We start from the raw sequence: 25,328 nt of genomic DNA, 5'->3' as shown, positions 1-25,328 counted from the left end.
ATCACCAGTAAGCCAGACGTCCGTGTCGCGTGCAGGACTGCGGTTTAACAGTGATCATGAATGGATTGAGCACGTTGGAGGAAATGACATGTTTGATGGATTAGTGAGCGTAGTCTTGACAGAATGAATATGGTTTTTATATCGAGGTCTGCATGACGTAAAGCTGCCATCTCAGGAAGGTTCATCTGAAGTATCCACGTAGCCCTTGAAGCCTACGCCACATTCATGCTACCGAGAAATTGCTCAAAGTTGCTCCAGTCGAGACTGTACTGCGTGATCGTTTGCAGGGAATCTTGCCACAGGCTTGGGCTACCTAACATAGTGCCATATTGGTCGCTACTGTTAGGATTATGTAACTGCGAGATCTCCAAAGGTTCGATGCCTTCCTGTGCCAAGTTCAAAGATGCAACTTTATCATTCTCACCTCGCCTCCGAAGTTGCCCGTTCGCAAGAACAGCTTCGTCGAACTTTTGAAGCACTGACTTAAACCTCTGCATGGTCGGACACCTCGCGTTTTCTTGCAATAGGGACTGCAACCTTGCCACCTGGCATTGAACATCACGCTGAGCTGCGTCTTCTAGCTGCCACATAGACTTGGGAAGATCCGGGGGCATGACCCACAGCTGACGGAGGAGCAGAACCATCCCAGCCGAGTATCCGTAAAAAAGGTCTAGGCTAGTTTTCCCATTGACCCTATTGGCATGATCGAGTAGGATGAGAAGGTTAAAACTTCGCATCGCTGCTGTTACGCAGCTGGAGGCCAGATACTCAGCGCCCTTTTGCACGTTTTTCGAAGTATTATCAGGTGTAGCCCAAGGGTACTGTTGTTTTGGGTTATGCCTTCGACTCATTGAAATAACTGTAAGTAAATATGGCCGTGTAAGCTGGATAACGAGATTATTATAGGTTAAATGGAGGAGAACTGTTGGCCGTAGTTGGGCCGGTGGATATCCAGCATTGAACGCTTCCAGAACCGCCACTCGGGGAATAGTGCACGCATCCAAGATAGCAGATGGTATAATAAGATAAGTTGGTAATTCGGTTTCCCACGTTTTCAGCCTCGTTAGGAGCGATATTGGATCAGTAACCGGCGTATCAATTGATGATACAGGGGAAGTAGGCCGATGCAAGAAAGCGATCGCATCGCGGAGTCGATTGACTTGTCGTTGAAGGTCAGTGGCCACCTGGTGATGACTGGGATGACTGGGTAATGCAGTAGCAGATTCTTCGGGTGAAGGTCCCAGGGTCACTTCCCGACCATCGATTACACTTGGGCGTCCCAAACATAAGCAGAGAAATTGCTCAAACGTGAATAATGTAGACCAGACTCGCCTTCGGGAGTCTTGTTCTGTTAGACGAAGGCTCTCGTCAATATCGCTCCGATGCAAGCCCAACGCAATAGCAATTCTCGCAGCACTACCTGTTAGGGTCCACGCTGCATTTCGATCATTGTTGTTGTGCAGGAAGAGTGCCATAAGCAAAAGAGCTTGGACATTAGAGACTGTACATGTGGTCAACAAGCTGGCCAAAGCTCCCCGGGTGAGGTTCCAGCAGCGAAATCTTAGCATGGCTGGTTCATCGGCTTCAAATGTAGCGTCATCCTCCAGGATCCAGCAGCCGAAGGCGAGAGCAGCATGGATACAGGCCACCCAACCATCATCCAATCCCTCTATGTAGCCGATGGGATAGATGTAGGACTCGAGCTTGTTAGAGAAGCATCCCCTGTCCAGAAGTGGGAAATCTGCATTTACAGTGCAAAAGAAGGCATTTATTATTGCCAGCAGACGATCTCGGGGCATTTTTTGCAGCTGTTCTTTGACAAGGGATGATTCTTGGTCGCGTGTAATTGGCGCTAGATTTGTATTAACAGTTGACGTTGACATCGTACTAGAACTTTGCCGAGCCTCGAGAGACTCCGTCAAAGTATCTGCAGCAAAGCAAGAGGACGGTTGTTGCTCCGATACTAGGCTGCGGAGATCGGCAAAGAATGCAAGGGATGCTGACGGCCCAATGTAATGACTTTGGCCTCGGCTGTCTTTGACCAGCTGTGGTGGGCGCTGGCTGGTTCCAATACATCCACGTTGATCGCTACCATTGCCATCGTACGCCAGCGTATGATTAGCATTTTCTGGCCTCGGTAGTTCAACGCGCTGCTCATCCCCGGTCAGTTGTGGGAGGTCCAGCTTGGGCATTTCATAGCCGGCTTTCCGGCCCAGCTCCAACAGAGCAGGGATACTATTAATGGGTTCGCCCGGAAAGGCCCCTTTCACAAGTGCTTCAAGACAGTGAATCCTACAAGATAGTTAGTCGGCCATACAGTAGATTGAGGGAAGATTAACCTGGCATACCGATCGCGGATGGTCTCGACACTTCCGTACAATCGTGTCTTTCGCTGGTAGCTGGATACGCACGGGATGCCAGATCGTTGGCAGGCGACACAGTCCTCATCTGAGCTTCCGCGACGGATACATTTGCAACGACGCTAAGCATGCTTGTTAGCATAACTGTGACTGGAAAAAAGTAAGCCAGGTAGGATAAGTTCGCCACTCGCCTTCCGGCAGGTGTCACAGCTCGCGAATGTACGTTTCCGCAATTCATCAGGAACGCGACGGCTAGCTAAACGTTTCTCCATCCTCGGGGAGTGGACTGGTTCAGGAAGAATCGATCCGCAGACAGCATTCGAAGTGGTGGGTGATATCCCAATTGAAGGATATGACAGTTGAGCTCGCTCGGCACAGGGAGGGGGATCGGCGGATACATGCAGCCGGAGCCTCGGATGGCCTCTAATTCACTCAAAGCTTCCAAGCTTGGCGTCCCAGCAGTGATGGATATTATCACTACTTCTCCCATTATCAGATAACACTTCCGCTACGCTCTACATTACCCTGTTCTGGGGTATCGAGCTCTTCAGTCTGTTCAACGCGGGCATGAAAGCTCACTGGCACCTGTCATGTTCAACAAGGATACATCACATAGAGCTGGTTACTCCTCCCTTATAAAGGAAAAGAAGAACGGAAATAAAAGGAACTAAAATACGATAAATTCAAAGAGAAAAGAAAACCATCTCATTGATATAATCTATTATGAATAGGAAGGGCAGCCAATCTGCCCCCTGATTATACTTTAACAAGAGTAGAAATGAATGAAAATCCATCAATACGCATAGCCTACGCACGAGGAGTCAACAATCCGCCTCGGAGACACCCTTCAGGCATTGTCTAGTCAAATCAGTGATGTCGCATGGCAAGTATAGTCTTGTCGGAGCCACCTGGGTTGAAAAAGTAGGATCGTACTGTGAAGAAGGATTGTTGATACATCTCAAAGTCCATGCCCACTTGTGGTGTGACTTCCCAACGAACATGACAAGGTACTTCTGTTATCGACCTACGGAATTGCTTAGCAAAGATATTTTACAACAGCAGACAGTACCCATTTCGTAGGCGCAGAATGTCCCTGATAGCAGGCGAGGCGGAGAGAGTACGGATTCTACCCCAAGCAGCGACTTGGTGGCTTGATCCGGGTGTGTCATAGTCGGAGCAAAAGCCAGCTGATGGAGTTATAGACCCCTGAATCTTGGCAGACGAGCCACAATGGCGAGGCGCAAATGCTGCAGTCTTTCGGGTGACATTTCGACTCCGGATGCATACATCCCCGGTCCGAGGATTTGAGTCCAGGACGCGGATCAGTGCTGCAGTTCGTCGCATATAGCTCACCCATGAGATGCTTCATAAGGCCGCAACAGATACGTACTGTAGAAGTTCACGGTGGGATGCCCTCGTAACTTCACAATGTCTCTGAAATCTGAACCCTTGAACATTCTGATCGTGGGTGCTGGACTCGGTGGTCTGTTCGCATCCTTGGCTCTGCGGCAAGATGGACACCGAGTAACTCTTCTTGATGCCTCTGCTGAATTCAAAGAGGCAAGATGAAGCCGTTCACTTCTTCCTCGAGCAAAGTGAGCTAATGCGCGAACAATTAGGCTGGTGCGGGTATCCGCATCCCACCCAACAGCACTCGTCTTCTCCGCCGATGGGGAATCGATTTTGACAAAATGCGAAAATGCCTTTGTCGAGGATACCATTTTCTGCGTTGGGAAGATGGCTCGACAATAACGAAGATCGAATTCGAAGACATGGTCCCACGTCATGGTGAACCATATTACCTGGTTCACCGAGCCGATTTGCATGCATCTTTACTAGGGGTCGCAATCGAAGCCGGAGTTGTCGTTCATAAGAATCGACATGTGACCTCCTACGACTTCAGCGTTCCAATGGCTATCACGGCAGAATCCGAGAAATGGATGGCTGATCTCATCATCTGTGCGGATGGTAGGCTTTTCTGCCCAAACTGATGGACGACTGGACTGATGGAATCTATAGGTATCAAGTCCACTGCTCGACCTCTCCTAACAAGTCAGCCAGACCGTCCTCGAGACACGGGAGACGCCGCATATCGGATCCTCATACCTGGTCAGGATCTTCTGGCCGACCCGGATCTCGCTGGTCTCATCACGCACCCGGCAACAACGTCGTGGTGCGGGCCAGATGCCCACCTCGTCGGATATCCCATACGAGATGGTGAGCTGTACAACATAGTAGTGTGTGCGACATCGAAAGGAGAGACGACAGACGAGACTTGGGTGGTAGAGGGTGATAACGAGGAGCTTTGCGCGCGATTTTCCGGATGGGAGCCCCGGGTGCAGAAGTTATGTCGTCTGACAAAGTCCTTTATGAAGTGGCGATTATGCGACCTTCCGGCCCTTTCCACGTGGACCCATCCGTCAGGCAAGGCTTGCCTCTTGGGAGATTCTTGCCATCCCATGCTACCGTATCTGGCGCAAGGAGCTGCTCAGGCAGCTGAGGATGCTGCCACAATTCGCAGGGCTCTGGCCGAGGATACCGATATCACGACTGCTTTAAAGCGTTATGAGCGTATCCGCAACCCTAGAGCGTCTTTGATTCAGTCTAAGACGCGAGAGCACCAATACATCTTACATATTGATGACGGTGAGGAGCAGTGCTGGCGAGATGAGCTTATGCGACAGGACAGTCCGTCTAGTCCAATCTTCTGGGGATACGAGCTTCGCCGAGGATGGTTATTCAGCCACGATGCTGAAAGGATGGAAGAGGCCACTGCAGAGCCACGTTTCAGAGAAGCTGTGCTACAATGTAGAGGACATGCCGATGGGCTTAAGTTATGAAATACGCGAACTACCGTTTCATCCTCATATGTTCAAAGGCATATCCTTAGATTGAAGAACAAAGCATACTTCTCGTTCGGTAGACCACTGCATGACTAAGATAGGCTCGGTGCGCAGGTTTGGTCCAAGCAGTATATCCGGATATGGCCAGGTAGTGAAGGCAACTGACAATATGCTTCCCATAACTTGAATAATACAATGTACGGTCATAGATTTCGATGCATTGTCTTCACTCCACCTTGCTACCGGCTGTCACAATCGAAGCTCGCAACCTGATTGACTGTCGATCACTTGTCCCCGAATACTATACCTGAAATACTCCAGTAGTTGCGGAGACCCCGCACTCCTCGGCTCCATATCAGGCGGATGGCTGCTTCCCTACGGTTCACAACCCGAGGGTCGGCTTCAGAAAGGGGTTGTTTGACATCGATATCTTGCCAAACAAAGGTGAACGCTGACTTGACACACATAGGAGTATCCAACATGAGTACTGATATTCCCTCTACTGGCAAAGTGGCTGTATGTATTGATACCCAACATGTCGAAGTTGAAGAGCGCCCCGTGCCAACACCAAATGACTCGGAGGTTGTGGTATTGATTGAAGCGACCGGTATCTGCGCGACAGACTTACATCTCGTGAGACAGAGTATTCCTTACCTTCAACGGGAGGTCGACGTCTGTGGTCATGAGGGTGTTGGGCGTATTGTTGCTCTCGGGCCGGATGTAGATACTTCAGAGTGGCGCTTGGGAGACCGAGTCGCTCATCGATGGATTTTTGATGTCTGCCGAAATTGCGAGATGTGCCAGGAAGGGAACGAGCAGCTATGCGACTCGAGAAAGCTTAGTGGAAAAGATGTTGAGGGATGCTGGGGAGGTATTATCTCATCACCAACCCAGACCCCAAGTTCTGACCTTAACTGAAACATGCAAGAATACACAATCGTCAATTCGAAGTATCTCATGCGCATCCCTGAAGATATCTCTGCAACTGAAGCCGCGCCGACCTTGTGTGCTGGTATGAGGGGAAGACCCCATGCGAGCGTGTTGATGCTAACTAATAGCGGGAATTTGAGGCACAACGGCATATAGAGCTATTCGTACTACCGGCCTCACTTCTGGGCAGTGGATAGCAATCATTGGAGCTGGAGGCGGGCTGGGCCATTTGTGAGATGTCCTTCAGACATGATCCCATGGATTCATTAATGCTAACCTCCAACCAGGGCAATACAATACGCCAAAGCGAGCGGGCTGCAGGTTCTTGGGATTGACACAGGCCCAAGTAAACGGGAGTTGTCTTGCAAATTGGGAGTCACTTCATACATTGATTTCATGGAGACACCAGTACGCAGACTGCTGGCCTAGGCAGAATGTGGCTAACGGACGTTTTGCAGGATCTCACAGCAGATGTCATCCGTGTTACTGATGGAGGTCCTCATGGAGTAATTGTAGTTAGCTCTAGTAGTAGGGCTTATGAACAGGCCCTGCAATACGTCCGGAAAATGGGAATCATAGTCTGCATTGGGATCAGTAAGCTACGTGAGGCATCCCTGCTACCACATGTACTGATATCCTTCCAGCACCAAACAAGATGCACTTCCCTATCGGTCCTGAATATTTCGTGGCTCGTGGCGTACGCCTTACTGGCAGTAGCACAGGAACGATGGAGGATACGCGCGAAGCACTGCAGTATGTACGCGATGGTCGAGTCAAACCTATGATTGTTAAGGTGCGATTGGAGGACATCGGGGCATGTCTGCAGGCACTCGAGAGAGGAGAGGCCGACGGTCGATTTGTGGTCAAATTTTGATTAGTAATGAGGCTATGCTTCTGCCAGCGGTCTTTGCGTACAGTTTGCAGTTTCCTTTAAGTCTCTTCATCTCCATTTCTAGCTTAACATCCAGTTCAGAGTTTGTGTCGCTCTCAGCTACCGTTTCTATGTAATTGTGTCATGAGTACAACGGGCAGTTATATACACATCACCTATCTGACCATATCTGTAAGCTATACGTGAGATCTATTCAGTCGTCATTAACCAGACAGATAATCTTCCCAGCGTTGACATTCGACTCCAAGCGCTTATGGGCATCCGATACTTGAGTCCATGGAAACAGTTTATCCACCGTCGTCTTCACCTCGCCTGACTTGATATGGGGTAGAATCTTCTCAGAGAACAGATCACGCAACTGTCCTTGATAATCAGCGGCTCTTGTTCTCAACGTTGTAGCCATCAGCCAGATTCGCTTGTTGAGCAATGCACGCAGATCGAAGTCATCCACCTTGCTCCCGCTTAAAGCTGCAACTAGGACCATGCGAGAATCCATGGCTGCCGAGGCCATGTTCCGGTGAAAATAGTCCCGTCCTACGAGATCCACGATCAGGTCCACCCCGCGTCCATTTGTCTCCCGCTTGACCACTTCTGAGAAGTCCTCTCCGGAGCGATAATTGACCGCAAAATCCGCTCCAAGAGAGCGACACAAATCACACTTCTCGTCACTCCCAGCAGTCGTGAAGATCTTCGATGCTCCGCCGACTTTGGCGATCTGGATAGCAGATTGACCGACTCCAGAGGCACCAGCATGGATGAGCACCGACTGGCCAGGTTGAAGGTTACCGACTAGGTGAATGGCCTGGATAGCTGTGAAAGAGGTCTGTCTGGTCAGTTGGGTGGAAGTGAATGCAGTGAGGATAATTAATCCTACCTCCGGGATACCAGCAGCTTCTTCAAAACTCAGTGTAGAAGGAAGATGAATGAGCATCTTCTCCGACACAGCTATCTTTTGTGCATACTATATCGTGTCAATTGCAATTTTATGAACGGTGTGAACAGTCACCTACTGCACCCCCGTATGCAAGACCGAACACCTTGTCTCCCACTTGGAAATCCCCGGAGCCTGTGACTGTCAAATAATGCTCTCGCAATGATGAATGTACTAGCTCACAATCTGGTCCCTTCTCTTCTACAATTCCACTAAACTCCACTCCCATGATCTTCCCCGATTCGGGCAATAAAGGGTATGGATAGCGATCCTCTCTTTGCATTATGTCCATGCGATTGAGACCGAATGCCTTAATGCGAACCAGGATGCGATTGCCCGTCGGAACAGGATCAGGCACACCATCTTCGATGAAGAGAGCATCGGCATTGCCTTTGCCGTTTTTTACCCCAACTGCCTTCATGTTGACGATTGCGCTGTGATGTAGAGATGCTGTGTAAAGGGGCAAAAGCAATTTTGATAGACACACTACACGACCAGCGCGAGGAAGAAATAATAATGATAATGGCGCACACGCTGGATCGAACGCATCCCCGCTGACATCACCTGCGGGGACAAGACAAACAGTTTGTCGAGTTGAAAATGGACCATTACTTGCCACTTTCCGAGGCGGATCTACACCTCCGTCCGACGGAGAACAACCCTCCGTCGCTGGATTTACCGCTCCGACTGGCTCACCCAGTGCAATGACCGCTAACACGGAGATTCTTGCTTTCTGGAAACATGCACGTGGGTAGGGTATAAAATACGCCAATCTCGGGGTCAATCGATCGACTTGTCTAAGCATTTAATCCTGGTCCTACCTCTTCTCGACTAACCCCGTTTGTCTACACCACTTCCTCTATAAGACTATATAAGACTATATATATAATCCGAAGGTACTGACAAGTTGACCTCAACGATGGCCACAACCACCGTCACTGAATCCGCCCCTCAGAATGGTCACAGCAATGGATCAGCTTCGACCAACAAGTTCTTCGACGATGTGCACTTCCTAGGCGACAAAGAGGGCAAGGTTGTGATCCGCTCGCCCCCGACTTTCGACAATATCGAAGATGAGCGGGCATACCAGAAACAGCATTTGGCCGTAGCCTTCCGTGTCTTTGCTCGGCAAGGGTTTGACGAGGGAGTGGCTGGACACATTTCGCTACGCGACCCCCTGAATCCTCGTCAGTGACTGTGTTGCCCTCTGCAACAAACGACCCACTAACAAAGCCTACAATAGACCACTTTTGGATCAACCCACTCAGCATGCACTTTTCCATGATCAAAGTTTCCGACCTCGTCCTCGTCAACGGGAACGGCGAAGTTCTCCCCGGAGGCGCCCAGCATCCCATCAATGGCCCCGCATTCGCCATCCACAGTGAAATCCACAAAGCACGCCCGGACCTGAACGCCGCATGCCACGCACACTCCGTCTACGGAAAGGCATTCTCCTGCTTTGCGCGGCCCATTGAAATGCTCTACCAGGATGCCCTGCGTTTCTACAATGATCTGGCCGTGTACCCTCGCTACGGAGGCACCGTGCTCTCCACTGAAGAAGGGGCTCGCATCGCCAAGGCCCTCGGTCCAACCTGTCGCAGTGTAATTCTGCAGAACCACGGTATGATTACCTGCGGTAGAACGGTCGATGAGGCAGCCTTCCTGTTTATTGCTCTCGATCGGTGCTGTCATGCGCAGATGATGGCCAATGCGGCGGCCGGACCGGGGTGGGAGAAGGTCTACATCAACAAAGAGGAGGCGGAGATGACGCATAGGAAGAGTGGAAACTCGAGTAAGATGTGGTTGGCGTTTCAGCCGTATTATGACCAGGCGGTTAAGGAGGATCCGAGTGTGTTAGAGTGAGTTTACTGGGCTACGATGTGACGTTTTGATGATGTGATGTATATTATGCGTTCTATTGAACATCGGGCTCAAATCCCGGACTTTCTATTTTGAACTGTGGTCTATATACACGTCGCTAATAGGGTACAACTCCGGTGAACATGGAGGATATGGACACGTCGGGCTCGTTCATGAACCCGAACAACAGGTCCAGGTCCTGATTGAAGTCCTGGAAGCCAGGGATCTGATTGGCATGATCCAGTCGCGCAGGACTGAAATCTAGACCCGGGAAGGTCTGAAAGTCTAAGTTGATGTCTACCTGGAAGGGGTCTTGAATAGCCGGGTCACATCCTAAACATCATTAGTGGGTTTGAGGTTTCTTGAAGTGTGTGCAGCGCTTACCAGTTTGGATGGACATGCCGTTGGCTTCCATGAGCCGGCGAATAATCTTTGATGGCGCCGACACACCACAGTTAGGGATGGCCAGCTCGTCCAGACACCGCAGACACACCGTCAGCGGGGACGATGCCTCTTTCCGACGCGTGCTTTCCCGGATAGCTGGATTGCGCGCGTGGATGGTGCAGGCTACATAGACCGCGTAGCTGAGCATGTAGTTTGCTCGACGCAGCGAGTAGGCTGATCGATAGGCCAGCGCCAGGCTGGTGATGTTGCGAGCAGCGGTGACACAACGCTCCCAGGAGTCCGCGGGCGGGTCATCGGAGCGCAGATGTCCGCTACCCATGAACGGACGATGGAGTAAGATAATGAGGGCGTTGTAGGTAGTTAGCAGGATGATGACATTGGGTGCTACAGTGGCGTGCGGTGACTGGCCATCATCTACCCAGGGCTCAAATCGCAACTCTGCCGGCAATTTACGATACCAAGCTTCTAGGCGACGATCAATGAGTTCCAGATGCTTGCGAGTCTTGCTTCCAGTAGCACCAGCCATATAAAAGCGGTCTATAATGCTAGTCATGATCTTGGACAGGGAACATAGCTGCTGAAAAACGGTCACGGAGTAGATGCGCGTGGGGACGTGAGAACGAGCAGTACTGTCTGGTTTCAGGGGATCGATGTATGGCATCCACAACTCGTTCTCTTCAAAGGTATCCATAAAGTCCCGCGACACATGCGCATCACGCAGCTGAATCGTGAATGGACGTCCGAAGTACAAACTCTGGAGTTTATCACAAATAAAGGCCGCCCAAAAGACCCGGCGTCGAACCTCGATATCCTCCGCACTGGCAGCAACCTCCTTGCAATCCAGATGCAGGCCAAGGTCGTATACCATGCGCAGGGCGAATCCCGTATAGAGCCAGCCTTTGGAAGTCTGTCCCCGGGCATTGAAGGTACTGCCAAGCATGATCAAACCGGCAATGGTCGGGATGCTCGAATGGGTCAAGAGCGACTGTTCTGCCAGCAATTGATCACAGCGATCGAAGAACCGTTTGCCGGCTGATTCGGGCCGTTGCGGATCTTCCCGCACCTCAACCCGGGTCGAGAACTTGCTCGAACAAGCGAAGACAGCGTTAAGCAAAAACTCTGAGCAGTACGGGCCGCCGGTGACGAGGTCACGCATGAAGGCAGGGCGATAGGTCAGCAGAAATGTGTGATGCTGCCGGTTCCAGTGCAGATCGAGCAGATGCAGAGCCAACTCGGATGGTATCCCTCCAATGGTCGGCAGACGTCGCAGATCAGGTTCACGTTGGCGCTGGAGGGCAGCCTCGGCGATAAGCTGGTATCGATCCGGCTCTGCGGCAGGTCGTGAGTTGGCACTGTTGGCTAGGCCCAGGGGACTCCGGGCATGCAACGCCGACGACGGGCCAAAGATGCCGACGGTGCCGCATTCATCGCGGGAGAGAAAGGTGGTGGGATCGTAGTCCTCGTCTTCGGAGGTACTATCATTCAATTCGTCATTGGGCGTACTGTACACATTTGAGCTATTGTCCGAGGCTTGGGTGGGCTGGGAGACCGGAATGTCGTTGATATTGGCACCGAGGCCGGCCAATGATGCCGGCAATTGCAGGACGCCGTCCTTGACATGGATCGAATCCAGGATTGCAACTCGAGCAACCGGATCAGCTTTTTTCAGAGCAATGATCACATTTTCCGCCGCACGCCTCTGGCGGTGAGCGGCATTGATGAGAGCTCGCGACGGCCTGGTGCAGCAGCGTCAGCGCAGGCGTGGCAACATAATTGCAGCCATGGATGGCGAGAGGCATCCAGGTGGGATGAACAACTACCTCTGGCGGGGTGGGTCGACCACATAGACACACTGTCGATCATGACGCTGACAGGAACCACAGGTGGGCTTCTCGTTGTCACAACGGATCTTGCGGACGCGACAGAATTGACAGGCCCGGGGGGTGGTCGGAGAAGACTGGCGCTTGGGACTCATTTCCGCACATGGCCGACCTTGCTCGGAGAAAAAAGCAGTTAGAAGGAGATGAGATGGGGGTTACGGACAGTAAAGCAGCGTGGCCAGGACAGGCTAATTCAGAGACAGTAGGGAGCCGATAATCTGGGGCAGCCAAGAGGAGCTAGTTGGGGGGCACAGCCAGCATGACGCGGTGACCGATCTGACATCTGCGGGGAAAACCGTGCAGGGGAGGGAATTAAGCGAAGTAATTCCCGAAATACAGAGCTTGGACGTCTATCGAGAATTGGGATTGGATATCCCCGCACTGTATACTCAACAGGGGGTAAATGTTGGAGTCGAATTGAGGGCTGCTGCTCAGTCCAGTGTCCTTCCTCTTTGGGACGAGGGGATGCCCCGCTGAGTAATAACCCAAAGCACGCTCTTATTGGCCAGATAGTCACGAGGACGACGCCATACAACGCTAGCCTCTTCTAGACGGAATGGACGGAGAATTTCGGTCCGTAAACTCCCGGGATATCAACTGATCACAACATCTCAACCCCGATCCACAATTATCCCCACTCGCCAGACGGTCAGATCCCTGTCGCTTGAAACATCGAAGTGAGGAGGTCACACCGGAGGTAGCACTGTGGCCATACTGCGTCTCTATGCAGCTCGCACCAGCATTGCCTGTGTACGCGAGAAGCCGCACGGAGGGTTATCCTCCGTCAGAGAGGTCGCGACAGACCTTTGTACCGCAATGAAAAGGCGTCCATGAAGTCGCTAGGTATTGAGGGCCATGCTGTGCGATATGGCGGTTTCAATTCAGGCGGTGGTAGTGTGAAGTTGTCACCATGGCTACAACACAACTCCCGGCTACCCAGGATGAGTGTCATCGCACCAAGACTGTACCAAGCCACATTTACTGACTTTAAGCATTCTTGGTACGCTGCTGATTGGGCCTCACCACCATAGCCAGATACTCCCTTGCCCCCACCCCCGTGATCCCTAACTTTCCTGGAGACTTGGCTCGAGGTGTAGAAGAAAAGACAACTGCGTCTGTCTCCCTTTGAAGCGTTCCCCCACATCCCCGATACCGTCTCAATATCCAATCGAACGCGGCAAGACACGTTGGCTAGGAAATGCCAAGGACCAAAATTTGTCTCATACCACCCCTCGGATGAACATCAGGCAGAGTCTCGGAGGTATATGCGCACAGGGTGCTGAAGTCCGCTTGTTGATGTGCAGTTGTGTTTCCACTCGACCAAGAACCAGTTGGTGAATGGTGCAGGTCGTGTATCAACAAGGAGTGCATTTTGTCTGCCATGGACGTGAGGTCCTTCCTACGACGCCAAGCAATCTTCGACCCGGCCAGTGCGCGTGAAGTCCCAATGCTCACAAGCAATACCCTGGCGCCATCAACGGAGTTTCAGCCCTGCTAATGGGTTCGCCCACCGGTATTGTGCGGCTTGGCCCGGTGGGTTCTACATAGGGGAGTAACATCTACCGGTCGGGAGCTATTTCCCTGAATATGCCCACCCGTTGTTAATCGGACGGCAAACGAATGACCAAGGAATATCTAATATCTGGCATGGGAGCAGGTGGGATACGAACAATACATCCTATGGAAAGCATATATCTGGCCATAACTCAATGCTTGGCTGGGACCCCCTCGATTTGTGCCCGGATAGAGTCAGTCACCAACTCTTGCAGGTCTCTCGTCTCCGTCACGCCAATATCTTCGTTATCCCGGCGCTCATAGAGTGTGCCCCCCTCCGCCCAGATGCGCCGAAGTGTGTAGACCGTAGCTACGGGGTCCTCCTTCTCCCACGCCTCTTTCTCCAAAGCCCGCAGCTCATCTAGTGAGGTATACTCGACGCTCCACTTGGTACCGGTCTGACGTTCAAACTCGGACAAGGCGTCGGCCGGCGTGGTGGTGAATGAGTTGACTTTGAGTGCGCGGTTGCGAGCGGCCTCCCAATGGGTGAGGGCATGCACAACAAACTTACCAACGCTATATTTCATTAGCTATATTGAATCAAGAAGATCAATATCAGCCCAGGGGTCACCATACTCTGTACGTGCCGTGACGCTAATTTTGCCATGCTCATCTCCCACGATGACAGCCTTCTTAGCCAACACATCGAAACTGCCTGCCTTGGAATTGCTGGACCGACCCAAGAAAAACGGGAAATCGGCATAGGGCCCAGTCACCACGTAGGCGTACTCCAGGGTGCTGCGGACCTCTCTAAGAGCTGCGCGGACTTTCAGTTTTTGTTGGTGCGGCTTCTCGTGCTGAGAGGCAGGGCTGTATTCGATATCCGTGCCATATTCAGATGGCAGGAAGCGCCTGATATTGGGAGTTTCGTTGGCCAGTTGGATCAGAGGAATTTGAGCTGCGATGGCTCCGCGACCGAGCGCGGAGATGACGGTGTCCACCCCTGGTGTAGTCGATTAGTTTAGGTGCATGTGTAATGGAAGGGTGGATTGCGGCAGTAATATACCTGCGTATGCCTTGAGCACATCCTCACGATTGCCAACATCACCAATCAAGATGTCGACTCCCTTCTGACGCAGGGCATTGAGCTCGTCGGCCTTGCTACTGACGGTGTTGGGGCTAGTGAAGATAGCGATGCGACCGAAGGAATCTCGGGCGTTGACAATCGCTTCGATGATATACTTGCCAATGGTGCCAGTGGCACCGAACATGAGGAGATTTGACTTGTCGGACATCGTGAACCTGTGGTATCGTGCACAAAGACTATTCGAACGTGATGTGGTTGTGGTGTGGAAGCTGGCAATTTGGATTTATAATAAAGGCCCGTCCCCGCAGTCCGGCTATCCATGGCTATTCCACCCCGCGGGCTCGGATCGGCGATCCGGCGATTAGAAACCAGATGTGACTTTATCTCATTATCAGTGCTGGGACGTACGTTAAATCCTATAGTGTCATTAATTCTACATATAAAGATTGCCATAGAATTTGCCATTTTCTTCTGGAAGACTGTAGATGCTCTATTCTACGTAGTTTGAGTAGTACTTAATCCAAGCTTCATAGCTATACGGCGATCGGATTCGTAGGAGATAAAGAGATAGGAGCAAAGCACGCAATGGTTTCTCGTGTCGACATAAAAAGACGTCATCGGGGAAATTCAATCCATGAACTACTGAAACAATCTGGCTGGGTTGTTGACCCACAGGTTCTGCCAGGTTTCCTCATCGGGAATCCATTCACGCAATGTCCGGATATGCCCGGCATCGTCGACCTCCCGGAATCCCTCCACCTCTTCCAACCGCTGCTGGTCAGTCTTGCCTTTGCGTGTCACTCCTAACTGCGTATGAGGCCAATCCGTGCCAAAGATGATGCGATCCGGACCGGCCTGGATCACTGCCTTCGCGATGGGCTCGATGGCCTTCATGCCACTTTCGTGACCGTGGTACAGTCGCTCGAAGCCTGAGACCTTCACCCAGACTCGCTTTTCCCGGATCAGGTCCAGGAACGTGGCAAACTCAGCAGAGTTCTCCGCCCCAGGGAACGTGCCTCCAAAATGATCAGCCACCATCTGGATCCGAGGATCCATGTTGCGGATCGTCTCTGCCATGGCAGCCCAGGCACTGACAGGGCAGAAGATGCCAATAGCCCATCCCAACCGGGCCAGCCGGTGGGCCAGAGCTTCTACCTTCTTGATGATGTCGCTGCCACCGCTCTGTTTGCCGTGGCCCCAGGCCATCTCGTGCAAGCGCGCTCCGCGCACTCCAGCGGCATGTAACTCGTCCAGCTGTTCATCGGTGACAGTGAAGGGGTCGATGGTTGCCAGGCCCCGGAGAGTGTAGCCGGGCATCTCTTGCTGCTTGGACAGAGTATCGACCAACGGGGCCGGTGAAACCCCTTGCATGGAGGCGTGAACGATCACAATGTTCCTGCAGCCCGTGATGCCCGTCGGATACTCAGCCATTTGGGCGGCCTGGGGCGTGTATGAGCGTGGCACGGCATAATGAAATTTCTTGGGATCGAAGACATGAATATGGGTATCCCATGCGTTTTCGGGGACGAACTCGGCCATGGTGAGTGAGCGGGAAGAGTGATCAGACCAGGCAGATGGTCGCAATAAGTCTTATCAACTTGGAGGCAGACGCGAGCTCAACTTGCGGTGGTTCCGGCAGCCTAAGCTGAAATGAAGAGGCAACGGTCTATCCCAAGCGAGATATGCATGCACGACCGACATATATGTTGCTACCAGCTGACTTTGCATGGATGCTTCATTGGTTGGAGCTTGATGCTCCATCTGCCCGTCCCGGACCGGCGCCGCAGCCGTCGTGCGGACTATCGTTGTCCGTCGTGCCATTCTGTTGGATCTCAAGGACAACCAACCCCCGCAGGACGCCTGCTTCTTGGGATTACCCTTGTGGATGGAAACTGGGGAACTGGGGGATCGGCATTTGATCAGACCACGTCGTGGTGGCGACAAATAAGTGGTCATGATCGCGCGATACAGTGAGACTGTCATCAAGGACGAAGGGGAATCGGTTGGTTGATATCAAGCATCTAGGGCTCGATATCGGCGAAGAGCAGGAACACCGATGGGGGCTCAGATATTTCCGATCGGTCAAAGCTTTCACAGCCGACTTGCATCACTAGATCTGCTCGATGACCGTCATGGTGTCTGCACAGTTATGCCGCAATCTTACTGTGCAACCGGTTCGGTGAGCGTCTGCAGCTGGCGATTGGCGAACGATGAGGGGAGATACATGTCAAACCCACCTCGCTAAGGTCAAAACCCAACCAGCTGCTAGACCCTTTCTATTGCGTCTTCCCCCGCACATCTGGGATTCCCCATATGCCAAGATGATGCCAAGTATGGTGTCCCAGATTGAGGTATAAACGTTGCCTCGCTCGAGGGAGGTTTCGATTCTGTCCTCGACCACTCCCTCAAGTTCTATGTCCACTTTCATCATGAATATCCTTGCTACCCTCGCCGCTCTCCCCAGGGAGATTGGCTCCACACTGCACATGAAGCCTGTCCAGGCGTTAATCTGGCTGGCTTGTTGGGCGTGCTGGACCCTGGGCTCTCTACAATACTATGCCCTTCCATTTACTCTTAGCACCGTGGCGGAAGCTCTTGACGTTGCTGAGACCAATGTGTCAGAAGCCAATACCACTACTATGCTGTCTCGTGCTGTGGGAGCAGTAATCTTTGGTATCCTGTCTGATCAGTACGGGCGGAAGATTCCCATGCTCATTGACCTTATACTCATGTGCGGCTTCACTGTCGCCACGGGCTTCTCGCAGACCTTTCCCCAGCTGATCGGATTCCGGTTCCTCTTTGGTGGGTGTTGCAGATGAACACTGAAAGGTTTGACAGTGACAGTGCTAACTTCCCCAGGGGTTGCCTACGGTGGAACATATGGGTTGGCCATGGCGACGGTGCTGGAAGCAGTGCCGGAAAAGTCCCGTGGTGTGGTGGCCGGCTTCACACAGCAAGGCTTCTCGTCCGGCTATCTCTTTGCATCGGGCTTGCATCTGGCTATGAGTAAGCTTACAGTTTCCCCTTCCTTCGATCACTACTAATCATTTGGAAAGATGGCTACGGTTGGCGCTCTCTTTTCTGGCTTTGCGCCGGCTTGACAGTCCCTATCGCCATTCTTCACGCGGTGACCCCATATTATAGCGTTGCCTCTCCGGCCACTCAAGACGAAGAACACGCCAACGGGCCGGTTCAAGACACCCGTGCAGCTGTGGGAGGAAATCTTCCGTTCCATAAGAAGCTCGCCTACGTGCTACGCTACCATTACAAGGCCTTCATCTACGCCTGCTGTCTGACCTCCTGTCTGGCTACCATGGGCCACGGCACCATGGATCTCTACCCGACCTTCCTCGTCAGCCAACGCAAGCTGAACATCCTACAAGAGACATGGGTAACCTGCATTCTGCAGATCGGAGGTATCCTGGGCGGCGTGGTCGGTGGGTTCCTTTCGCACAAAGTGAGCGCCAAATGGGTGGCAGCGATCGCAGGACTGCTTATCGCTCCGTGGTTACCACTATGGACGCTGCCCACGAGATGGGGACTTCTCGCTCTGGGAGCCTTCTTCTTGCAATTCTTCTACGGTGCTGCGATCGGTAACTTGGGAAACTTGTTGCAGCAGTTGTGCCCTCATCCTGGCATTAGAGCTGCCTTTACTGGTGTGGCGTACAACATTGGCAATGCGGTCTCGTCGATTGCACCCACGATCGAAACGTCGCTGGGAGAGCGGTTCCCGACTGCTGACGGGTCACCGGATTATGCGAAGACGCAAATGATCCTCGTGGGAATTGTAAGTATACACGGTTACTACATATATCTTGGATTGAGATTTGCTAATTGTAATGCGATTAGGTTATCTTCTGCTTGGTTTTGACTCTGACGCTCATGCCGCTGAACAGCTTGAACAAGAGCTGGGACCGGGAGGATCCAAATGCTACCGTCCCGGCAACACATGCAGAGATGGAAGTGATCGATAAAACCGATTTCAAGGCACAGGAGGCAGATGCCGAGAGGGGTGGTTCGACTCATGTTGAGGATACTAAGTCTTAGTACACGATATGTTTTTTATGCTCCAAGTTTTACGGGGGCTGGCGGATTCGAAATGCTACAATGTGAAATGTAAAGCACTGCTTCACCGCTCTGAATTTCCTGGAATGATAGACGATCGCACTGTCTGGCCTGATAATTCTACTCTCTGGGCATGCTCGAGAGATAAGACAACACTTTCCTGTCCTGTAGAATAGGGACCGATAGTGAAATGTTGAGGAGCATGAACGAGGGTCGGACCCTGTTCCCGCAACGAAACTTTCACCCTGGTTCCATGCACATGCACTGCATAGTTAGAGAATATTTAGGCATTGCCTCTGATCTGAATACCAATCGAAGCGCTGCACTGGATCAGTCCACCCCAAAAGGTCCCTGTGGCAGGAAAAAGAATGAGCCGCGTGGCGGGGAAAATACTTAGGACGGCGACGGATCCATGGATCAACTGCGGCATCGAGGAAAGATCGGCGGCCCGGTGGAGCAACCATGGAACGAGCGATTTAACGGTGTAGAGCATAGGGTTCTATTTGGCCTCTCGAGCTTTATAGGACAGGACAGAATAGCAGATTCCGCCGGATACCGTATCTCCGAGCAATTCCCCGAGTCCTCATCTCCGACCTGATGGGGATGTCTTCACCCTGCATTAAAAGCTGTTCAGGAAGCAGGGATGGAACTACCATTTCTATCAAGAATTTAGCACCACACTAAAACATTGTATCTATCCAATGACCATCTCTCAGGAATCCCGACCGCTGCAGGTCCTCATTGTCGGTGCCGGCATTGCGGGGTTGACGGCCGCCATTGCTTTGGGCCAGCAGGGCCATCAAGTTGTGGTACGTCAACTAAATCTATACATGCATCGACTCCTGAAAGATATACTGAGGACTGCAGATCATCGAAAAATCCTCATTCGCCCGGGAGACGGGCGCCGCCATCCATGTGCCTCCCAATTGCACTGCTTTGCTGAACTGGCTGGGCATTGACCCCAAAGAATTTGGTGGCACCTTATTGGAACAGGTATACCTGGCGGTGCTTGATATCTGCACAGCTACTGACGGTATAGATTCACCGTTATGACCATTTCGGAAACTTGAAGTACCTGAAAGACTTTGCCGAAATCCGGCAGAAATGGCAAGCAGTATGTCCTCCATATAAGACTTGGGATAATTCTCACCAAAAATCCAGGAATGGTATCTGGTCCACCGAGTCGACCTGCACAACTACCTCAAGCAGCGCGCCATCCAGACAGCCACTCTCCACATGGGCTGCAAGATCGTCAACATCGATGTTGACAGCCCGCGCCCTTCCGTAACTCTCGACAACGGCGAGAGACATGAAGCGGATCTTCTTCTTGGGGCTGACGGTCTGCGCGTATGTAAATTCACTTGTTATTCATTGAGTGTCGACTTACCATATATAGTCCGTCGTCCGTGAGGTGATCGGACAGACGCCGCCTCCTCCATTCCCGGCTGGTAAGTCGTGTTTCCGGTGGCTTCTCCCGACAGACAAGTTGCGCCATCTCCCTGCCACTCAGGAGATTGTGCGCGATCCCGGAGTGTTTATCGAATGGGCTGGTGATGATCGCCGACTTGTGGCGTACCCCTGCTCTGACAATACGATGTTCAATCTTTGTGCTTTCCTTCCCACTGCGGAAGCTGGTGATGCCGCTGAAGGTATGCCCTTTGCGGATTGTTCAATTATGAGTATTGTCGCTAACGGTTACCGCAGGCTGGCAAGCGGTCGGAAATAAGAATGCTCTTGTCACTGGATTCTCCGGGTTTAGTCCCGAAGTCAGGGAGCTCGTCCACGCAGCGGACGAGAATCTCAAGGTCTGGGAGTTGTTCGATATGAAGTCTCTCCCATCGTGGGTGAGAGGATTCTCTGCTTTACTAGGCGACGCAGCACACCCATTCCAGCCTTGTAGGTCCATCATCTTAAGAGGGTCATCGCATAAGCTAACGATAACAGACATGGGTCAAGGAGGTGCCATGGCCATCGAAGATGCGGTATCCCTAGCGGTGCTACTCCCGGCTGGAACCCCGGTCCACGAGATCCCGGCTCGGTTGGCCCTATACGAGAAAGCAAGACGATCGCGTGTCGACCTGGTCCTGGAGTATACACGCATTAATGGAGTCGATGAGAATGACACGACCGTCAAGCGCATTACAGGTGAGTTTATCCCGATATAATGAGGAAGAAAGTCTGACGGTTGCAGCTGCCGAGATGGTCAAATTCATGGGCATATTGTTTTCGCATAACGAGGTGCAAAGCTCGGGAGAGCTACTTGCTTCACATTAGACTTATTGCATGATCATTGCTGACCTGGTGTTGACCTACGAACTCGGCGGATTAAACTTCAAACACATACTCGATTCGCCACCTCGAAAAGCTTTGAGGGGAAGGGTCTTAGAAATATAATATAGGGAAGTCGAGTGCTCTCTAGACGTAGATAGACAGTTGTACCTACTCTCCTTCCTTCTGCTCGCTAGAAGGATTTTACAACATATTACTATTCGTTGTGTTACCCTAATATGCTGAATCCATTTGTGTTGCCAGTAAACTCCACTGCGGGGTGAACAGCAATGTTCCCGCAGAAATATATATTTGGTTAGCAGACGGACTATTGCCTCTAATTACACGCCAAGAACACCTAAACTTGGCGAAAAGTATTCTCCAAGACTCAAGATTGCATATGAAACGCGTCTAGTTTGTAGAGGAAGGAGTGGCTGCGTGAAGCATCATGTTGGAGATCGTCGGATGCGCCAAGCACCTCACAAGAAAATTTTCACGCCTTACACCAGACAAGCTGCAGGCAGCGCCACACTCCACACTTACCCTCTCAACACCCAGATATATTGAATCAGCGATTAGAATCATAGAAGTACGCTCTTTCCATCACAACATTTACACCTCAAGGCCGCCAATAAAGCAACACCAGACATTCGCTCCCTCAACAATGGCGACAGACACAAAGCCCCTCCGCTTCGCCGATGTAAGCCCAACCAGACACAGCATTGCCCTTCATATCCACTAACAAGTAAACAGGTAGCGATAACCTACACGGCCGACCAGTTCCAAGGCATCTATCGCGGCAAACAATACCACACCTGCGACTTCGGGGAAGTCATCCAGCGGGCCAAAGCCTACAACTGCGAAAAGATGATGTTAACGACTATGAACCTGGAAGGATTCCACCGCAACCTGAAACTCGTCCGTCAACACCCAGAAACATGCACTTTAACACTAGGCGTGCACCCGTACCACGCAGGAGAGATTTACGCCTCCACCAATGAAGCATCCTATCTCTCCCAGATCCGCGAACTAGGCCAAACCCTCCTCCGCGAGGAGAACTCCCCGTTGGTAGCATTCGGCGAAATCGGACTGGACTACGAGTACCTCGACCGCGCCGACAAGGAGACGCAGATTCGCGCATTCAAGGATCAACTCGATCTAGCAGTGGAATTCCAACTCCCGTTGTTCCTGCACGTTCGGGAATCCTGTGCCGATTTCATCGAGATTATCCGTTCGTATCTACCCCGGTTACCTAAGGGCGGACTGGTTCATTCCTTTACTGGCTCTGTGAGCGAGATGCGGCAATTAACCGATGAGCTGGGATTGAATGTCAGTGTGAATGGGGTATGTTTTCGGACGGAGGAGCAATTGGAGATGGTGAAGGCGATTCCTTTGGAGAAGTTGCAGTTGGAGACGGATGCGCCGTGGTGCGAGGTGTTGAGTGGGGATGAGAAGATTGCGCCATTCTTGGAGAAGGCGAGGGAAATGCCACCGGTGAGGAAGCACAACAAGTTTATCTCGGGGCAGATGGTAAAGAACCGTAACGAGAGCTGTTTCATGGAGAGGGTAGCGATGGTGGTTGCGGGGGTAAAAGGGATATCAGTGCAGGAGGTGGCGGGTGCAGCGTGGGAGAATAGTGTCAGGATGTTTGGGTTGGGGGTACGGCAGTAGGTCAGCTGTACTTGAGGAGAGATGTGTATGTATATAGAACAAATGTATATACACTAGACAGGCACAACCGTGTACACCTTCCCAGCATCTGTCTGTATACCTCCTGTATATCTTTCTCCGTTGACCGTAAAATCCAACCCATCCTGGACACGAATATCTAACGTGCTGCCACTCTGCGAGGTGATATTCGCCCCCGTCAGGACACCCCCCAACCATGCCATATCAACGACAAAGTTCCCTCTAGCCACCAAACCCGAGACATGTCCTGTCGGCACAGCGGCCGGAAGCGCCGGCAGCAAATGTACAACTTTGTAGCTCTGCAGCAACATCTCCGCAATTCCGGAGGTAAACCCGAAGTTCCCATTAATTTGGAACACAGTATCCGGGCCGGAATCCGTGTTCCACAAGTTCGGACTGGGAAACCTTTGCAGATAGATCTGCGTATGGTTCCAGACCTGATCGCCATCAAATAGCCGGGCATACAGATTCATCGTCCAGGTGCGTGACCAGCCGGTGCTTCCGCTGCCTTGCGCAATGCGCCAATCCAGGAACTCTTTGGCGGCCGTGGCGAGCGTTTCTTTGACGAGCGGGGCCAGTTGATCGCCGGGGAACAGACCGACGATCGGACTCATGTGTCGATGGCCGGGGTCGGATTCTTCGTAGTCCAGTCGCCATTCTAGGATCCGACCGGAGGAGCCGATCTGTGGTGGTTTGATCATGGAGAGATACTTTGCAGCGTTGGTGCAGTCTGTGTTGTTGATTCCCAGGACGTCGCATGTTTCAGTGACAGCCTGGAAGAGCTCATGGAGCAGGGAATTGTCCATCGTGGGAGCAATGTCTATGCCCTCTTCGTTGCCCGCTGTGGTCATATCATCTGGCACGATGTAGGAGGCCTCCGGGGACAGTGATGGTCCGGTACTATAGTAGCCCTCAAACGGGAAGAGATAGCAGTAGTAGAACCTCGCAGCACTCTGTAAAAGTGGCCAGATGCGGTCCCGGAGAACACCCTCATCCCGTGTGAAGCGATAGTGCTCCATCAGATTAGCCGACAGCCATGCCCCGCCCATCGGCCACATCGTCCAGGTTGTCCCGTTATCGACGGGAGCAGCATCGCCCCAGAGGTCGGTGTTGTGGTGAAGGACATACCCGCCGTTGCTGCAGTGGTACATGCTTTCAGCTACATCCAGCCCTCGGTCATGCACGATGTCCAGCAGATCTATAAACGGGGAAAAGGTGTCAGCCAGGTTAGTGACCTCTGCTGGCCAGTAATTCATCTCGAGGTTGATGTCAATGGTGAATCGCCCACCCCAAGCGGGATCGAAGTCCTGGTTCCACAGGCCCTGCAGATTGGCCGGTAGGGCGGGTGACTCGGTGGCGCGCGACGAGGCGATCAACGAGTGCCGGCCAAAGTGGAACATTAGGACAGCTAGCTCAGGGTCACTGTTAGGATTAATACGATAGTTTACCAGTCGAGTGTCGGTGGGCAGGTTTCCCGCCGAGCCAGAGGAGCCCAGGTTTAGGTCGACTCGCTGCGCCAAAGCTGAATAATCGGCGATCGCATTCTGCTTAACGGTGAGAAAATCCGATCTCGAGGCAGTGTCGAGCTTTGCTTTGATTTCAGCTGCCCACTTTTCGGGAGTTGTGTAGCGATAGGAAGTTTCGGTGTCGATGAAGATGTCGATTGTGGACGCATTTTGAACTATAAGATACGTATCGTTGGACGTAGCGCGCCCTATCCAAGTCAGAATCTAGGGTGCAGATCGATCTCATTCTCTACTGACCATCGGAGACGATTTTGGCCTCGGTCGTAAAGTGAATGGGATTCGTAACGTTGTTCGAGTAAGCCCTCAGCGTCAAGACACCGCCATCATCCCAGACGGTTGCATTGTTGGAAACAACATATCGATCACGAGCCAGCGAAGAAGCTACATTCAAACTTCCTGGCTGGCTGGATGACAGCCGCACAGCGACGACACCATCCGGATAGCTGGCCACATACTCTCGTCTGACTTGATCAGCCAATATCCGCTTAAACACACCAGAGCAACATACCGATAATGCACAGCCCGATAAGTATACTCCACTACTGCTGCACCAGTCCTCAAATCTAGGTATCTGGTGTAATTACTTATCCCCGCTTGGTTATGTCCAAAATCCAGGACCAGCGATCCCAGGGCACTGTATGACTGCGGCGAATCAGGAATGCCAACCATATTTGCTAGAGTGACATCATTCCCCTCTGTCATGTTTCCCTCTGCCAGAAGCGACCGAACTGACCAGAGGGCATCATATGAGCGGGGATTGACGCGGTTGATGAACGGACCACTCCAGATGGAGTTCTCATTGAGGGTGACATTCTCGGTCGCCGTGCCCCAGATGGCGGCGCCCAGTCTGCCATTACCGATGGGGAGGGTGGAGGTGAAGTTGTTGGCCGGGGTGGTATACCAAGAGACATGGGAGGCATCGAAGTTGCCGAGAACCAAGGGAATGACTGCTACGAAAGCGGAGTAGAAGGGACGCATTGTTGGGGGAACATTGGTGCATGCGGGTCATTCGCAAGTAGGAGATGAACAATATATAGAATAACCGTGCATTTACCCGAGACTGTGGATGTACTCAGTAGCATTGAAGCAAAAACACGA

At 52.0% G+C, this 25,328-nt stretch overlaps 14 protein-coding genes across 14 annotated transcripts; 8 read left to right on the top strand and 6 right to left on the bottom strand.

The window, feature by feature from the left end:
• Positions 1 to 212: 212 nt before the first annotated feature.
• Positions 213 to 2,929, bottom strand: BO87DRAFT_408464 (fungal specific transcription factor domain-containing protein; the record flags this gene model as incomplete). The annotated part of the gene is made up of 3 exons (XM_025626155.1): positions 213 to 2,292; positions 2,349 to 2,482; positions 2,885 to 2,929. The coding sequence occupies 3 exons, from the start codon at positions 2,927 to 2,929 to the stop codon at positions 213 to 215; spliced, it is 2,259 nt and encodes a 752-aa protein (XP_025477750.1).
• Positions 2,930 to 3,174: 245 nt separating this feature from the next.
• Positions 3,175 to 3,574, top strand: BO87DRAFT_114846 (uncharacterized protein). Its single transcript, XM_025617905.1, has one exon. It carries the CDS (start codon positions 3,234 to 3,236, stop codon positions 3,438 to 3,440), a length of 207 nt encoding a protein of 68 aa, XP_025477749.1. The 5' UTR covers positions 3,175 to 3,233; the 3' UTR covers positions 3,441 to 3,574.
• Positions 3,575 to 3,788: 214 nt separating this feature from the next.
• On the top strand, positions 3,789 to 5,200 carry BO87DRAFT_398913 (salicylate hydroxylase; the record flags this gene model as incomplete). Its single annotated transcript, XM_025625395.1, has 3 exons — positions 3,789 to 3,920; positions 3,980 to 4,328; positions 4,380 to 5,200. 3 exons carry the CDS (start codon positions 3,789 to 3,791, stop codon positions 5,198 to 5,200), a joined length of 1,302 nt encoding a protein of 433 aa, XP_025477748.1.
• A 483-nt stretch (positions 5,201 to 5,683) lies between these two features.
• Positions 5,684 to 7,007, top strand: BO87DRAFT_441100 (zinc-dependent alcohol dehydrogenase; the record flags this gene model as incomplete). Its single annotated transcript, XM_025627985.1, has 6 exons — positions 5,684 to 6,074; positions 6,132 to 6,215; positions 6,274 to 6,364; positions 6,421 to 6,541; positions 6,592 to 6,727; positions 6,778 to 7,007. 6 exons carry the CDS (start codon positions 5,684 to 5,686, stop codon positions 7,005 to 7,007), a joined length of 1,053 nt encoding a protein of 350 aa, XP_025477747.1.
• A 114-nt stretch (positions 7,008 to 7,121) lies between these two features.
• Positions 7,122 to 8,501, bottom strand: BO87DRAFT_378525 (NAD(P)H-quinone oxidoreductase). Its single transcript, XM_025623812.1, has 4 exons — positions 8,140 to 8,501; positions 8,036 to 8,091; positions 7,900 to 7,986; positions 7,122 to 7,848 (listed from the first exon to the last, which is right to left on the bottom strand). The coding sequence occupies exons 1-4, from the start codon at positions 8,375 to 8,377 to the stop codon at positions 7,219 to 7,221; spliced, it is 1,011 nt and encodes a 336-aa protein (XP_025477746.1). The 5' UTR covers positions 8,378 to 8,501; the 3' UTR covers positions 7,122 to 7,218.
• A 374-nt stretch (positions 8,502 to 8,875) lies between these two features.
• Positions 8,876 to 10,173, top strand: BO87DRAFT_441098 (aldolase; the record flags this gene model as incomplete). Its single annotated transcript, XM_025627984.1, has 2 exons — positions 8,876 to 9,143; positions 9,200 to 10,173. The coding sequence occupies 2 exons, from the start codon at positions 8,876 to 8,878 to the stop codon at positions 9,817 to 9,819; spliced, it is 888 nt and encodes a 295-aa protein (XP_025477745.1). The 3' UTR covers positions 9,820 to 10,173.
• BO87DRAFT_408460 (nitrogen assimilation transcription factor NirA) lies at positions 9,921 to 12,409 on the bottom strand. Its single transcript, XM_025626154.1, has 3 exons — positions 12,042 to 12,409; positions 10,201 to 11,957; positions 9,921 to 10,149 (listed from the first exon to the last, which is right to left on the bottom strand). The coding sequence occupies exons 1-3, from the start codon at positions 12,194 to 12,196 to the stop codon at positions 9,935 to 9,937; spliced, it is 2,127 nt and encodes a 708-aa protein (XP_025477744.1). The 5' UTR covers positions 12,197 to 12,409; the 3' UTR covers positions 9,921 to 9,934.
• A 1,343-nt stretch (positions 12,410 to 13,752) lies between these two features.
• On the bottom strand, positions 13,753 to 14,992 carry BO87DRAFT_378522 (isoflavone reductase family protein). The gene is made up of 3 exons (XM_025623811.1): positions 14,662 to 14,992; positions 14,232 to 14,598; positions 13,753 to 14,171 (listed from the first exon to the last, which is right to left on the bottom strand). Exons 1-3 carry the CDS (start codon positions 14,888 to 14,890, stop codon positions 13,808 to 13,810), a joined length of 960 nt encoding a protein of 319 aa, XP_025477743.1. The 5' UTR covers positions 14,891 to 14,992; the 3' UTR covers positions 13,753 to 13,807.
• Positions 14,993 to 15,174: 182 nt separating this feature from the next.
• BO87DRAFT_114771 (amidohydrolase 2) lies at positions 15,175 to 16,565 on the bottom strand. Its single transcript, XM_025617904.1, has one exon. The coding sequence runs from the start codon at positions 16,219 to 16,221 to the stop codon at positions 15,322 to 15,324; it is 900 nt and encodes a 299-aa protein (XP_025477742.1). The 5' UTR covers positions 16,222 to 16,565; the 3' UTR covers positions 15,175 to 15,321.
• A 546-nt stretch (positions 16,566 to 17,111) lies between these two features.
• On the top strand, positions 17,112 to 18,773 carry BO87DRAFT_460904 (MFS general substrate transporter; the record flags this gene model as incomplete). The annotated part of the gene is made up of 4 exons (XM_025629053.1): positions 17,112 to 17,484; positions 17,542 to 17,688; positions 17,739 to 18,469; positions 18,532 to 18,773. The coding sequence occupies 4 exons, from the start codon at positions 17,112 to 17,114 to the stop codon at positions 18,727 to 18,729; spliced, it is 1,449 nt and encodes a 482-aa protein (XP_025477741.1). The 3' UTR covers positions 18,730 to 18,773.
• Positions 18,774 to 18,860: 87 nt separating this feature from the next.
• On the top strand, positions 18,861 to 19,204 carry BO87DRAFT_114769 (uncharacterized protein). The gene has a single exon (XM_025617903.1). It carries the CDS (start codon positions 18,938 to 18,940, stop codon positions 19,142 to 19,144), a length of 207 nt encoding a protein of 68 aa, XP_025477740.1. The 5' UTR covers positions 18,861 to 18,937; the 3' UTR covers positions 19,145 to 19,204.
• Positions 19,205 to 19,421: 217 nt separating this feature from the next.
• Positions 19,422 to 21,131, top strand: BO87DRAFT_363585 (FAD/NAD(P)-binding domain-containing protein). The gene is made up of 8 exons (XM_025621696.1): positions 19,422 to 19,556; positions 19,615 to 19,740; positions 19,787 to 19,861; positions 19,909 to 20,094; positions 20,144 to 20,396; positions 20,452 to 20,643; positions 20,692 to 20,892; positions 20,939 to 21,131. The coding sequence occupies exons 1-8, from the start codon at positions 19,449 to 19,451 to the stop codon at positions 21,019 to 21,021; spliced, it is 1,224 nt and encodes a 407-aa protein (XP_025477739.1). The 5' UTR covers positions 19,422 to 19,448; the 3' UTR covers positions 21,022 to 21,131.
• A 70-nt stretch (positions 21,132 to 21,201) lies between these two features.
• BO87DRAFT_378519 (TatD family hydrolase) lies at positions 21,202 to 22,726 on the top strand. Its single transcript, XM_025623810.1, has 2 exons — positions 21,202 to 21,715; positions 21,769 to 22,726. Exons 1-2 carry the CDS (start codon positions 21,680 to 21,682, stop codon positions 22,684 to 22,686), a joined length of 954 nt encoding a protein of 317 aa, XP_025477738.1. The 5' UTR covers positions 21,202 to 21,679; the 3' UTR covers positions 22,687 to 22,726.
• Positions 22,727 to 22,739: 13 nt separating this feature from the next.
• BO87DRAFT_398903 (glycoside hydrolase family 95 protein) lies at positions 22,740 to 25,208 on the bottom strand (the record flags this gene model as incomplete). Its single annotated transcript, XM_025625394.1, has 3 exons — positions 22,740 to 24,418; positions 24,468 to 24,691; positions 24,739 to 25,208. The coding sequence occupies 3 exons, from the start codon at positions 25,206 to 25,208 to the stop codon at positions 22,740 to 22,742; spliced, it is 2,373 nt and encodes a 790-aa protein (XP_025477737.1).
• Positions 25,209 to 25,328: the final 120 nt, after the last annotated feature.

Source organism: Aspergillus neoniger (genome assembly GCF_003184625.1).
Source record: "Aspergillus neoniger CBS 115656 unplaced genomic scaffold BO87scaffold_25, whole genome shotgun sequence".
Classification (NCBI taxonomy): Eukaryota; Fungi; Ascomycota; class Eurotiomycetes; order Eurotiales; family Aspergillaceae; genus Aspergillus; species Aspergillus neoniger.
This window is presented reverse-complemented; position numbering and strand designations above follow the sequence as displayed.